Source organism: Andrographis paniculata, unplaced genomic scaffold (assembly GCF_009805555.1).
Source record: "Andrographis paniculata isolate CXL003 unplaced genomic scaffold, ASM980555v1 Contig71END, whole genome shotgun sequence".
NCBI classification, from domain to species: domain Eukaryota; kingdom Viridiplantae; phylum Streptophyta; class Magnoliopsida; order Lamiales; family Acanthaceae; genus Andrographis; species Andrographis paniculata.
Window position 1 is genome coordinate 1,845,893 of NW_026137608.1, and position 16,246 is coordinate 1,862,138.

At 29.9% G+C, this 16,246-nt stretch overlaps 1 protein-coding gene across 1 annotated transcript; it reads left to right on the forward strand.

Moving 5' to 3' along the window:
• The first annotated feature begins 1,409 nt into the window (after positions 1 to 1,409).
• On the forward strand, positions 1,410 to 4,174 carry LOC127264963 (secoisolariciresinol dehydrogenase-like). Its single transcript, XM_051294576.1, has 2 exons — positions 1,410 to 1,526; positions 3,301 to 4,174. Exons 1-2 carry the CDS (start codon positions 1,483 to 1,485, stop codon positions 4,091 to 4,093), a joined length of 837 nt encoding a protein of 278 aa, XP_051150533.1. The 5' UTR covers positions 1,410 to 1,482; the 3' UTR covers positions 4,094 to 4,174.
• The last annotated feature ends 12,072 nt before the right edge of the window (positions 4,175 to 16,246 follow it).

The window sequence follows — 16,246 nt, forward strand, 5'->3', positions numbered from 1 at the left end:
AAGTTGCTCACAGTCAACTTTGTCCATTTGTGTGCAGTGTGTGTGTGTTTTGTTTGTATGTATGTGTTTGAATCGTTGAAGTTGTTCACACTTCCACAACAATATTTTTCCTCCTCACTTCAGAGAGTTGAGAGAGCTTCAATGAAGATTTGATGTTGTAAAGAAGAAGGAGAAAAAGAAGTTAAAACAGATGGAGACAACCAATATGGAATCAAGTTTACTCTTAGCTTGACTGCGAGTATGCTGGAGTTATTTCCGTATTGTAATAGTCAGTCCCCCTGTGTTTGTAAAATAAATAGGAGCTTGGGTAGATGATAGGTTGGTGAGATTTGTTTGGTGTCTTGAATGGTGTAAACGTTTGATTTAGTGAAAAACTCTTGGATTGATATCCCCAAATATAGGTAGTTATCCCGAATTGGGTCAACAAATCGTGTGTATTATATGTTCTTGTTTTGAACTTGTTCACCCATCGATTTGTGCATAAATACACATTGCAGTTTAAACTACGAGACAACTATGCGTTCAAAGTTGTTTTAATCACCGACAATTTCATATTTTCGCTGCGGATAAAACTCGGAGGCGTTAGACCTCTTTTGGAACCGATCGAATATCCAACAATATTGTTCAGCAAAATCTTCAGCCAAACTTATTTTTTCTTCATCGCTTTTGCATCCGGCGAACTCTGGTAAATATCTTTTGTGTTCAACTACATTTATAGTTTCTTCACATTTTTACTTGTTATTTCTATGGTAGCTAATTACTATCGGATAGTCTATCTAAGCACGTATAAATTTTAGTGTTTTTTTTTTCTTATATATATATAATATTGATTATTGCTCATATTTAAAATATTTGGTGCTGAATTGCATGTTTTAGTACCTTCAAAATTAAAAGTTAAAAACCGATCCAAAAAAAAAAGAAAGAAAACTTAAAAGTTAAAAACCAATATGACTCCACTAATAAAATAAAGTCGACAAATTAATTATCAATACAACTGTACAATTAGATGATAAGATAAATTATTAATTTCTTAATAAAATAATATTGAAAATGTATATACACATTTTATTTTTAAGAATACCAAACCCATAACCAATACCGCCGGCAAACTAAACTATATATATGGAACTACTCATTTATTTTATTACATTATATTGGTTGCCCAAAGCCGATGTTCATCAATTTCCATAGGATTCTATTGCAGCACCGAGTTTATTATTTGTAATATTATATTTAATTAATGATATCGACGTACGCATAAGATCTGGATTAACGTGGACTATATAATATTAGTAGCTGTGTTTGTCTTCTAATTTTTATTTTTAAGGTTGATTCTGAATAATAAAATTTTAAATTGAAATAATTATTTGATGCGATATAAATATGTGTATATATATATATATATTCATGTATATACCTAAATTATGGTGTTGGTCACATTTGTGGGTTATTAATCATCTGTGATCTATCTCATCAATTGCTATGGCAAGTCAGGCTTCTTTGCTAGCTTCTGCACTCACAAAAAGGTCAACTAAACTCTTCCCCTACCTTTTCTTTTTGGTTTTTATTCACATAGATTCTTTGAAAAGCTTCATTTCCTTTGTTTGTTTTCTGTCTAAAGATAATTGTTTTCTTCTCTTCCAATTCTATGAAAAGCTTCATGAATTAATTATAAATCGTGCAAAATAAAAAATGAGAAACTTTATTCGAAATAAAAACCAAACAAACTCATGATTTTCTTTATTTTGATTTGAATTGAATGGTTGAGCCATAGTGAACTTTTTGTCAACCGAAAAAGCTCAGTTGAATGAATACAATTTATTCCATTCGGTTCAATTTTGATTTATAATATCTTTTCTTGGATAGTTTGAAAATATTTAATAATTTTGCACTATGATTCATTTTTCATTTGGTTCAGATCTAAATATTTGTAAATAGTTATTTGGTTAGTCGGAAATTCAATTAATATTTAGCAAATATATAAGTTTTTTTTGTGTTTTAAAATTTTTTTTTTTTTTTTGAAAAACACCATCATCATGTGTACTTCTCCTCTATTTATATGCCAACTAGTCTACTATTCAAAGGAAACCTGATCCTACTATTAAAATTTTATGATTTTCAATATAAATGTACATTCATAAAACATTACATCTAAACGGCTATTAAGTAAAATAATTACTAAATATCTGGTAAGGGATGGTCTGGTGGTGTTGGGATTGGACTTGTAATCATGAGGTCATGGGTTCGGTAGCAGCTTCAAATAACTTTTATTTTTCCTTTATTTTTATTTTTTTTGCCTTATTTGCCATCCAGGCTTCCACCGGCACTTAATCTAATTTATCATTAACGTTTCCTCGTATTTATAAAAATGATTTTCTCATATTTTGGTATTTATTATGAATGGAATTAAAAATTTAATCGTATCGCATCATATGTTGGTATAGCCTCATAAATTAAAATTCTTAAACAATCCAATTTAAAATAGCCTACTGAAAATATGCACACGTTTCCAAAGAGTTACTCATGTGCAAAAAACCATTTTATTCTACATATGATATAAAGTAAAATTGTGTTATAACAATATAAAAACTTTAAGAATCACATTCATATATTTATTTCAATTTATAGCCCTGTCATGGAAACTTGTTTGTAACACTTAACAGTTTAATTAGATTTAAATTGGTTGATTTTAAAAATAATCTATAAATTTGGTGTTAAGAAAGACTTTCTACATTCTTATTTGAATTGGGCACTAAGTGATACATATCAATTGCATCAACATTGATTCTTCTCTTACAATTCAATTATAGTAAAAGAAAATATATATACATGTATTTATTTATTTATTTATTTGTGTAGGTCGATTGCAAGTACTGGAATTTGAATCATATTTAAATATTTTAACTATGCATAATTTGATATGATTTTGTTCATATGTGTTGAATTTTAGTTTGTTGGTCTCACTGCCTATCAGTGACTCACAAATCGGTATCTCATGTAATTTGTAATATAAGTCGCCCTCAATAAATCTGTTTTCCGTTTTTGCTCATGGACGAAGTAGCCAACACGTAAATCTGTGTTTTCATTACGCTTATATTTGTTATTCGATTATTAATCTTAATCCGTTACAACTGATTTTATTCATAATTTTTGTTCTTTCACTGCTTATTGCATTTATACTAAAAAATTTCATTCGACAACGTCCTCAAATAAAAAAATTATATATATTATGTTATTTTTTCTAAATACATATAAAGATCTCAAAGAAATAACAACATATGGAATTCCTTCATATTGTAGATTGCAAGGAAAAGTTGCACTGATAACCGGTGGAGCTAGCGGGATAGGAGAATGCACGGCAAAACTATTTTCCAAACACGGCGCTAAAGTAGTCATTGCTGATGTGGCTGATGATTTAGCTGATTCCGTCGTGGCCAACATCGGCCCATCCCAGTCGACATTCATCCACTGCAACGTCACCAAAGAGGACCATGTCAGAAACGCCGTGGACGGCGCAGTTTCGAAATACGGAAAGCTAGACATCATGTTCAACAACGCCGGCATTTCCGACCTCCCCAATGTGGGCATAGTGGACATTGCGAAGACAGACTTCGAGCGCGTGCTGAGCGTCAACGTCACGGGTGTTTTCTTAGGAATGAAGCACGCGGCACGTGTTATGATCCCGGCGCGCAATGGCACCATTATTTCAACTTCTAGCATCGTGTCGCGGCTAGCAGGGGCGGCAACACACGCGTACACGTGCTCCAAGCACGGGGTGGTGGGGCTCACGAGGAACCTCGCCGTGGAGCTCGGGCAATATGGGATCACGGTGAATTGCATTTCTCCTCACGTGGTAGCGACGCCATTGGCGAAGGGATTCGTGGGACTTGACGACGAGGCTTTGGAGGAAATGATGAAATCCAAGGCAAATCTTAAGGGTGTTGTTTTGAAGGCTGATGATATTGCCAATGCGGCCTTGTTTTTGGCGAGCGACGAGGCGAAATATGTGAGCGGACATAACCTGTTCGTCGATGGAGGCTTTAGTAACTATAACTCGGCATTGCAAATGTACGAGGACAGTCCATACGGTTGATGTTGATCGTGGTAAAAGTTTTCTTTATTTTGTAAGGGTAATTCACTTATTATGCATACTTGATGAACATTTGGATTTGTCTTTCTTTCATATTTCTTATTAATAAAAAATTTACTTATATTTTTTTTAATAAAATCATACTCTCTCTCGTTCATTAAAATTAAAAAATTTAAAATTAGCTAGCACAAAATTAACAAAAGTGAATATTTTATTGAAAATTAGTAAAAATGCAAAGGTGGTTGATAGAATTTTGAAATTTTGGTTAGAAAGAAATTAAGTAAATAAAAATAATAATATTTATTGTAAATTAGGGTTTAAGGGAGAATAATAGTTAAATTTTTATTAGTTGATTTTTTTGTCAAAATTAGTAATGAAATAAATTTAGTGAACAAACTAAAAAACAATGATAATAAATTTGAAGAACGAATGAAGTATTATTATTATTTTTTTTTTAAAAAAAAATACTTAATCCATACAGTATTGCAATTCTTCCTTAACACTTTCATATTTCTCCCTAATATAACTAATAACAAAAACTTTAAAAATTCGAAAATACTAAAAGAAGATATTCATGGAGTGTGCAATTGATTTACATAAATTTTTGTTTAATATTTGTAGATGAACATAATTATTAAATATAATGATTTGGTATGAAATCAAGTGTTTGATTATGAAGCTCTTGAAAAAACAAATAATTGACTACAAATGGAAATTTAATAATAATAATAATAATGTTATTCCACAAAATTAAAATTAGAAAATAAAATATTCCACGGTGCTTGAATGGAGTTCAAAGTTGATAAATGCCTAGGAGTTTGAGCCGTCATTTGCCTCGATCACATATGCTGTCAGTGATTGAATATCGACTGTCCATGATCGGGAGTCGATAGGTCGCCCGAATCAACTGGCACCGAACTAGTAGCCGAAATTGCACAAATAATGTGCAAGACCGCTGTTAGAGTGCGAAGGACGCGCCTAGACAAATGTAGATATCGCTTGGACTAATGCAGATGACGCATGAACTGATGCAGAAATCGCCCAAACTGATGCAGAAGGCACCTGGGCAGATGCATAAATCCTGCGGACAAATGCAGGTGGCGCCTGGACTGATGCAGAAGTTGCCCGGAGTATGGTAGGAATCATCCGGATTAATGCAAAAATCATCTCCATTGATGCTTAAGTTGCCCGGGCTGATGCAAAAGGTGTCGGCATAAAAGGCACGGTGTCGGGATAGGTGTGCAGGCGATGTAAAAGGTTGCACATGTATTTCAAGAGGTTTGCGGTGTATTTCAGCAGGTCCGGATGTAATCAGAAATATTTAAGAAGGCCTAAATATGTTTTAAGAACCTGGGGCGCTAGCCGATATATTTTAGATGGTCTGGAAATATCAAATGTATTTTCCAGAAGGTGGAGCGGTGCCATATATATTCTAGATAGTCCGGGCACTGTCAAATTTATTTTCTAGAGGGTGAAGCCCTATCGCATATATTTCAGAACGTGTCCACGCGTGAGGTGCCCCAACCTCTTTAAATCATATTATATTCATTTTCATTTTATTTTATCAGATCTAGTTTAGGGGCAATGGATATATTTCGGAAAGCGTCCAGGCCTGAGGCGCCCCAATCATATTAAAATATTATTTTTATTTTTATTTTATTTTATTTTATTTTATTTTGGGTGTTTCATAAATAGTTTTTTGAAGAGCTTTTAGCTTATTTAACAACTTTGAGCTGTTTGACCAGTCAAAAAGCCAATTTAAGTATTTGGTAAATTAGCTTTTTGGAATAGCTTTTTGGACCAAAAAAACTAATTTCTGAAAAGCTAACTTACCCAGCGTTTTGAAATAGCTTTTTCTGAAAAAAAAAAAATTTATTCTTCATATTCCCTTAAAAATTTATTATGTATTTTACATAAATAAATATATTTTGATTATTTATTAATTATATTAGAATATTTTATTATATTATAGTTTTACTTTTATAAATTTAAAATAATTATTTTTATATAAAAATTATTTTAATTGTAAAATATATAAATTTATTAAAATCAACATAAAATAGAAAATATAAATATTAATAATTTATTTTTATATTAAAATTACATTATATAAATTTTATGCTAAAAATAAATTAAATAAATTAAATTTATTGAAAATTATAAATATAATGAACTAATCGATAACTAACATAAATATATACACAAAAAATTTATTATTTTATATTTTACATAATTTTCAATGGAAAAAACTATTTATATATTTCAATAAAAATCTATTATTTTTTAAATCTAACTAAAATAAAAATAAATATTTTTATAACACTTTTACAATTTTAAATAGCAATAACAAAAAATTTCAAACATTCTAAACTCAAAAAACATAATTGAATATATTAGAAAAAAAAAATAGAAATGCCCTCAATTGTCATTTTACGTATAAACAGCTAATATCAAACAATTGTTTTACCAAATATTTTAATACAAACAGCTAATCGGATCATCTAGTCAAACCAGCTAATTGAATCAGCTAACAGCTAACAACTATCGGCTAATTACCAAACACGCTCTTTATCAGATCTAATTTAGGAAGTAACTTCTAAATTTAGAATATTAGAAAATAACTTAAAAAATGATTTAACTGTGATTATTTCTTATACTGAAAAGCTGCATCTCTTTGCGTTGTCAATAGAGCAGAACTAGTTTTCACAATATTTAAATTTTATAAATAGACATTGTAATTATTGTAAAAATTTATATTTTAACATCTCAATAAAAATTTACATTTCTTTTAAGGATGTTGAATTTTATCATTCCGCATTACTGAAATTAATCTAAATCCACTACAAAAAAATAGTATATTTGTAACGAAATTCCGTCACTGAAGATCACGTAGCTAACGTAATTTCATCGTTAATTCTGTCTCTAATATCACTAGTAACGGAAAAAGTGAATTTAAAGATGAAAAAATCTCGTTACAAAAATGATATTTTCTTGTAGTGATCTTTAATAGCTTAATTACTTAAATTATTTTTATTTAATGTGTTAATTAATTCAGCATAAGGTTGAATTAATCCTAACCATCTAATTATCTTAATTAAATAAAAATAATTTAAGTAATTAAACTTTTAAAAGTTGAAATTCATTTCAGCAATGAGGAATGATGAAATTTATTGTACTATCAAACTTTATTCCCAAACTTTAATTTTTCTCTCCCCTCTTCACACAAAAATAATCTCCCTCCCAGAAAATTCCACCATGCGCAGTCATCTACATCCACCGCATGCTATCATCACCATAGAACCATTTGTCGTCGTTCTCGGGTGCTATTTTTCAAATACCTATAACGATTGTGTCATCTCTCCAGCATCACCTTGATTTGAAGTTGCCATTTGTATTCTCGGACCAATTATCCTCCACCCATCGCCACTGATTCAAAGAAGAGCTACCAGTAGAATTAAGAAAAATGGAGTGTAGATTGAAATTATTGAATTTTATTTATTTATTTTTATTTTTTGTTGTGATTTTTGTAAAATGAGTTTACTTAATGTGTAGGTATTATCATTTTGTTAATAATATGCTTTAAGTAAATTTATATTATGCTATTATCAGGCTTTTGTTATGTTTTATACCAATTTAAATAATAATATACTCTTATTGTTCCAATTCAAATTACTCTTTTTACTATTTTGTCTATTTTATTTATTGTTTTCTATCTTAGAAAAAATAATCATACATTAATACTAAAATACTTTTAATTTTTATCTAAATTACAAATATACTATTACACATACAATTACTTTATATATAAAATTAAATGGCAAAAATATATGATACACTGATTAAGGGACGATGAAGTATATCCATATGATTTTTGTAAGACAAACAAATAATTGTGTTTTTCAATTAAAATAAAATACTGTGGAAAGGAATAATATGCTATCACTTATTTGTGTTATTTTAGGCAATTTATCATGCATTTAAAACTAAAATTTGTGTTAATCAAATTACTCAATTCAAACTATAAGTAAAAAATAAATCAATTTACACTAATAAAATATATATAATTAACTAATAAGAATATATATATATATAATTTTTTATTTACTTACATTAGTTTTAAAAGTTCTTATATAAATTTAATTTTCAACTAATAACATTTTTTACCATTTGGGTAGTATTTAATTTGTCATTTATAAATGTAAAATTTAAAATTTTGCATTAATAAGAAAGGGCATATTTTTATATTGTGCTTTTAGACATTTTATAATATGTTGTATAAAATATAATAAAATATTTTCGAGGTGTGATTTAAATTATTCAGAAAAAAAAAAAAAATTGTTCAAAGAAGATGCTTTTATCAATTGAATGTAATTTTAGATATCATAACTATATAAAATTTGAAGTTTCATAACAAAACGAATTTTGATAATTATTCTTTAGATTATATATGCTTTAGGTTATTTAATAATGTGCTATTCAAAATATAATAAAATTCTATTTAAGATGTTAGGTAAAATATTCTGAAAATTTTATTACATACAATATGTATAATTAATTCGAAATGTATATACTCATTTAAATTTCCCAAAAAAATTTGCTATAATTTTTTTACTAAATCTGCATCATTATGGAAATATCCTAAATAAATTATTACTATAAATTTATTCTATATTTACTTTACATTTATAGGGTACGTCCTCTTAATTTTATAAAACATAAATAAATCTCACCCATTATATTAATCATAAATTATAATAAATATTATATATATGTAAACCATGTGCATGTAATGCAATACAACACAGTAATATTAGACTTATTTGAACTTAGGATTAAATGAATTTCCGAATAAGACTGTGCGGATTGTATTGACTTATATTGTGAGAGAAAAAAATATATTTTTTTTCAAAAAATGCAGAATCTAAACAGTAAAATTTGAGGAAATTCGACCAAATAGACATAGCCTAAATGTTCATCACCACACTACATCTCTTCTGCCCATTCACTTCAACACTATTCATCATGCCAATCATTGCATTATTCATTAGTTATTGATTAACAATTAACAATTAATTAATATATATATATATACATCAATATTAAAAAATTAACATTTTCATTCATTATTTATCAACTATAGTTGATCAACTCACAACTGTATTGTATTATAAACTAATTTATTACATCATCACTAGATGTTCGTAAGAATATATAAATAAATGCATACCTGTAAAAACGAGGAAAATTACCCAGAAAAGCTTATTTGTTGTTAGGAATGTCAAATGGGGCGGGTCAGCCCCGGACCCGTTCTTAATAGGGCAGGTTCGGGTCTAAATAATATGTTTCGGAACGGGTTGTGGATTTAAAATTTTAAATTCGGTCGGGTTCGGGGCGGGTTACGGATTTTACTAAAAACCCGCCCCAACCCAGACCCGGATCCGAACTCTGATATTTTTAAAATTATTATAACTAATATATATGTACATTTATATAATAAAAATATATTATTTATTTACTTAAAAATAATTTTAAATATAAAATTTAATTAGTCACCTGCTCCAATTTTTTTTTTTTTAAATTATTATACCTAATATATGTATATATATATAATAAAAATATATTATTTATTTATTTATCTTATTTTTATGGATCAATATTTGATTGTTTTTAGATTTTTTTTTTTGTGCTTTTAATGCTATTTATTTTAGTATTCGATTGTTAAAAAAATATTTATTATTATATATTTTAAAAAAAAACGGGTTTGTCGGGTTGGCCCCGAACCCTCCGGGTTCGGAGGCGGGGCGAGTCCTGGGACCGGGTGAAAGCGGGAACGGGTCTCAAAGCCTAATATTTTTTAGCGGGACGGGTGTCGGAGCCTGCAGAACCCGTCCCGAACTCGCCCGTTGACATCCCTATTTGTTGTTGCCATTTGATCTATTTATATATAGTTGCACCCTACTGATTTATATTATATTAATTATGCTTGTAACGTACCTAGGATGAAATATATTTTAATGTATTGTTGTGTTGTGGGAGGAGCAAATCCAATCGACTGTCTATATATACTTCACACTTACCTACCTTTTATCATACATAATACTATTATGTAGGTAAGATTATATAATATTATTGTAATAATCATATACCACTTTTTTAATTTTTTTTCAACTTTCTGTCATAAATTGAAATGTTACAATAGAATTTTTCACTTTTCTGATAAATATAATTATTTTAAGAAATTAAATCTCATTACAAATTATGTATATAATTATAATTCAATAGTAAGAATTATGAAAATCACAAAATGATAATTTGATTTTTGCAATCACAAAATTAAATTTGAAGAAGTTCTGTTTTTTTTTAGAGACGGACTGCTTTCGTGGGAACCAGAAGCAATTAAAAGAATGGAATTATCTGGTGGACCAAACCTACCATTCATTCCTTCCAACATCAATAAAATTTTGAGGTTTTTTTTTTGGTTAGTTATTGGGAATTACAAGAGTATTGTTAAACTATTTATCTTTATTAATTTTCTAAATATTTTTTAAGAAAAAATATTATGGCTCAAAAGTGAGTGGTTTTGAAAAATTTTGAGAATTGTAGAAAGTTAAGTCTTTAATGTAATATTTTATTATAAAAAAGTATACCTGGTCTATATATATATATATATATATATATATTGAAAAAAAGAGTGTTGATGAATAATATTAAAAATTTTTAAAGTATCTATGTACATTAAGTTTATATTTTCGTTGAAAATAATTTGTTAAAAATATTGATAAAAATAAAAGGAAACATAGTTGAATTCTTACATTTGAGAAAGATTCATGGTTAACTCCACTTGCAATAATTAAAAATTAATGACTTTGCATATTCAATTTTCGGAAAGTAAAATTTAGGGATGTCAACGGGGCGGGTTCAGGACGGGTTCTGCAGGCCCCGAGACCCGCCCTGTTAGAAAATATTAGGCTCCGAGACCCGCTCCGCTCCGCTTCCATCCGGCCCCAGGACCCGCCCCGCCCCAAACCCGGAAGCCAAGTTAGTTTGTAGTTGGAAATTCAATTTTGTTGGAATGATATGTTGTATTGTTGATTGAGGTATAATGTTACTAAAATTGGGTCCCTTTAAATTTAACTCCATTGTATATAGAATTGAAGAATTTAAAATTTTAACATAGAGGAAAATTGATGAGGATTTGTTGATGCAATTAGGGCTATTAAGTGAATTCGGTAGGCTACGACGACTTAGTCATTTGAGCTCCTTAATAGCTTAACTCAACTTGTTTATAAATATACACAATCTAACCTTCACTTTGAGAAATACTCGCTCGGTTATAAAAAATTATACCTATTTGATTGGACATGAGTTTTAATAAATGTTATTAATAATAATTATTTTTATTTCTTCATAATAAAAAAGTACAAAACTATATATACTTTTATTAAACAAAGAAGCAAAAATAATTTTTGTGACAAATATTTTGATATAAATTTGGATGATTAAAGGAAATATTGTTTTTATAAATAAGCCAAATTCGAGTTTGTCTTGTGGATAATTCAATTGAATTCCTTAGTAATGTAATATTTGTATCATTAATTAATTGTATATGTTAATATAAACTATAGTAATTTTTGTATCTCTAAATGTCTCATTTACTTTTTGCATCTTGATATTTGAATATTAATTATTATATTAAAATATAATACAAATTAAGAATAAATTGCAAAAATACTTTTATTAATGTCTTATAATATTAATAGAAGAACATTTGTATAAAAAATTATACAAATATAAGGATAATTTTAATGTCAAGTACAATGATGCAAAATATTAACGTGACCTTTAGAGACAGACATAGTATTTATTTATAGAATTTGAATATTCTATTATATAATGAATTTTGTATGATATTATATATATATATATATTTAATTTATGAGTTAAAAAAGATATTATACATAATTCAAGTCAAACACGAGCATGTGCTCGAGTTCGAGCTTCGTAAGTTGAACTTGAGTTTGAAATCCAACCTAATGAGCTGAGCAAGAGCTATTATTTTAGTTTGAATCTTAAAATAATAGATACTCAAGCTTGCTCGACTAAGTTAGCTTCTCTAGCTGCAATCAAGATGCATATTTGAACCAGAACATAAAGAGAACATAATGACACATTTTAAAGAATTTCGATTCGAAAACTAGAAAACTAATTTACATGATGAAGGAAGATCTAACGATTGTGTTTTACTTATTACATCAAAGAGAGTATATGTTATACTTGTAAAATAATAGAAGAGTCTTACATATATGCAAAATATAACTTTTCGAAAATTTTTATTGTTGTGCGTACTTAGAATAGTTGATGTACCAAAATTGACTACAAATATTTTGCAGGAAAAATGTTTTAGTAGTGAGTAGTTTATTCGCTTATGCGTGAACACATTTACTAAATTTTAGCCATACAAATAAAAATAAATATAGATATGTGTCAAAGTTTGGTGTATAGAATGACCGGTAACTGTTAGTAGTTCAATTCTTACGGATATTGAATCAAGCTTACCTAATATTATCGTTATTAAGGAAATCCATTAATGGGAGGAGAAGAGTTTTAAAATTGTTTTTGTAATATTTATTCATAACCACAGTTAAAATATATCAAGATTAAAAGTCGTTGACCATTTCCACCTTAGTGTATATTATTGTATACATCATAGAAAACCGATCATTCTTTCCAACATCATAATCATCCACGAGTATCTTCCTTGTTGTTTCCAACGCATCTTTATATTTACAGAGATTCATACATTTTTCATTTTTTTTTCAAAAGGATTTGAATTTCACATTACTGTTGAAATTTTCAAAGTGTGAATTAGCATTTTATCCAATATGTCATTGGTATTATCAATGAAAAGCATCAGGAAATATATAATTTATTGCATTCATCATTGTTTGATTTCAATAAGGGAATACCATGCTAGGTCGAACGGCGGTGGCTGTCCATAGTGGTAGTTGACCTTCCACCAGCCGAAGAGGCCAATGGTCAGGGAAAGGTGGAATGAGGATTGGATCTCCGAGAACGCTGTGAAAAAATCAACGATGCGAAAGGGTCTCGAGAAATTATTAAACTATAAAAAAAGTCAAGCATATTTTCTTATATACGCTTACTAATAATAAGTATAGGGTCTCGAGAAATTGGAGAGTTGTGAGTGGGCACATACAAAGCGTCATGACAATCATGAGTATTATAGATGAAAGGAAAATTACACAAAGATACTTCAAAGAAATTATAATTTTTTAAAATTATATGTGAATATCAACTGTTGTAGTATTTATGATATTTATCACCTTTAGGACGACATGAATCGATCGAAGATCGTATGTCTCAGCTCCACGAACCAGATTATAGCCGTGATGAGGCGTTTATTTCCTTCGTCTACGAGGATAAGAAGAAAAAGACTTTTGGACTTGAGTTTTTTGCAGCAATAGTGCCACCGAAGGACACTACGTCTGTCGGTGACGGTCGCACCCCAGGTGGCCCGATTTATGCCCAAACGCTTGACGAAGATGGAGGTGTGGACATAGTGTGCGGTGACTGGATCGGGAGCGCCACCAATTTTTTGATATTTATGTTTTCCAGATAGTATTATGCGTGCACTACAAAAAAATAATATATTTGTAACGGAATTCCGTCCCTAATGTTCACGTAGTTAACATAATTCCATTCCTAATTCCATCTCTAATGTCATTAATAACGGAAAAAGTAGATTTAAAGACAAAAAAAGTTTTGTTACAAAAATGATTTTTTCTTGTAGTGGTGGCATGGATGATGTTATGATTGTACTTTGTTTTTCGTAATGTTTCATATGTTGGAATTCTCTACATTTATATGACTGTACGCTTTTTATATATTATGGGCATTGATAATAGTATTATAGCTGATTCAATACGATTGTCTAGTTGTTTGACATTTAGTTTCTTATTCGTATACTATTTGGGACAAGTATTGGAAAATCGTGCAATGCAACTATTATATGGAAACGTGTTTGCATATTAGAGATGGAATTTACGAAGGAATCCATCTGTCGGAAATAAGAAATGTTTCATGTAATATTCCATTGTGGTTTTGTCTCGTAAACTGCTGGCGAAACAAGGAGAAGAAAGCTAAGAGAAAGAAAAATCGGAATTCCCATCCTAATTAGCGTTAGAATATATCGGTCACTAAAATTCAACAACAAAAATTCAAGTTCGAATTAGTGACTGAAAACTAGTCCTTTATTTTTAGCGATGTGATTTTCTTCGACGGAATAAATTTTGTCTTCAATTTTGTCGCAAATCTCTTTTTGGACGAAAAAAAAGGTGAGACTGTTGTTATCCCAAAATATCTTTTGAGATAAATTTAATTGATAATCGAATGCGTTGAACAAAAATTAGGATCCAATCATGATTGGGATCAAGATTATCCGGTTGAGAAAAAATAAAGAAATTTTTTATCGATCCAATTTACCAACTGCTCACCTCGACACGATTCAATTCATTTTTGAGTAATTTGACACGGTTCTGAATTCTTTCTTGAGGAAGTCGGAGAACTCACCCGAATTTTGACCGGCTTGACTAACCAAACCATTGAAAAATATTTCGAGAGATAACATAAGGGCATACCCAGTGGACTCGCCATGTGTTCCAAATTGATGACTTCAAACGGAGCTGAATTTCAGTTGTCACTCTATGAAACGTCCCTCCATATTTTGTTGTATTTGTCGGATATTCATAGGCCGACAACATGCAAAAAAAATGATTGGTTGTGCTAGGAAATCAACACTCAGCAGTGCGCGTCAGTGCAGGAATGAGCACCCAGGATGTTGGGGATAGCTAACAGCCTCCGCAAATAACCTAGCATTCAATGCTGATGCCGCACAGCCTGTATTGTTTCCGCTACGCCGCCGCATTGTTTCTCGAAGCAGAGCTGGATTGCCAAATGGAGCACCTGGAAGACTTCACAACTCCATGGAAAATTGAATATCTTCTTCAACACAAAGAACAAATGGAAAGCCACTTGGGTGAAAAAAAATACTACCTCTGTCTCATAAAAAAGGCAACATTTGTCATTGTACGTGAAAAAAAATACTACCTCCGTCCCATAAAAAAGGCAACATTTGTCATTGTACGTTAAAAAAAATACTACCTCCATCCTATAAAAAAGGCAACCCCGAAAGTGTACACTGGTAAACCCCCGGCCGAACTTAATACCCTACAAACTAGGCTCGACAGACAAGTCACACTAGGCGAACCATGTGTGGCAGGTGACCTGGAAACGTCGGGGGTTTGAATGCATGACCTCACAGTTATAAGTCCACTTCCACACCACTAGGTCATCCCTTACGGGACGATTCTTGTCCATCTTTGAGGATTAGACATGAGGTCATTAAATCATGTGAATCTTTCTAAAGTACATTGTGACTTTTTCACATGTCACACTTCATGGGACAATGCATATTTGTCTTATATATAGCATTTGATTATGATCGGTTTAGGGCAAATGGCTTCGCATTGATCCATCATAATCTGTGTGGATGTTGTCTTTTTTATGTCGATTAACACAACGGTTGGAGACTTGTTTCATGTGGCAAGACCCATTTAAAGAAGGGATAAATAAATTTTCAAGTTTTACAAAAGCTTCGACACATAAAGGCTTCGTTAAAACCCAAAAATTTGGAGTTTAAAAAAAAAAAAAAAAAAACTGAAAGAGTAAAGATTAATATTTAATGTGATATTTTGTGAAAAAACTGTCTATATAATGTGATATTGTTAAAAAAGTTATTGTAAATGAATAAGGTGAAAAAAACTCAAAAAATTATTGCTCTTAGTTAAATAATGTGTCTCTAATGGTGTTGTTACCTGATTGAAAATGATAGTTTTTATTGAGCATGAAGAGTGCTAGGGAATTCGTGAAAGAGGTAAAGTGCTTCTGTATCTTTGTTAATATCGTGTTCACTACTAATAAAATACTAATAAAATGTGACACTAATCGCATGTATATATAATATAGAAAACACAAACAACTACTCAATTTACACCAAATGGATTACTTTGAGTGTACAAATTTTAAAATGAATATTGATATGTTGTTTCAATTCAATCAATGCAGGTACTACCACATAAT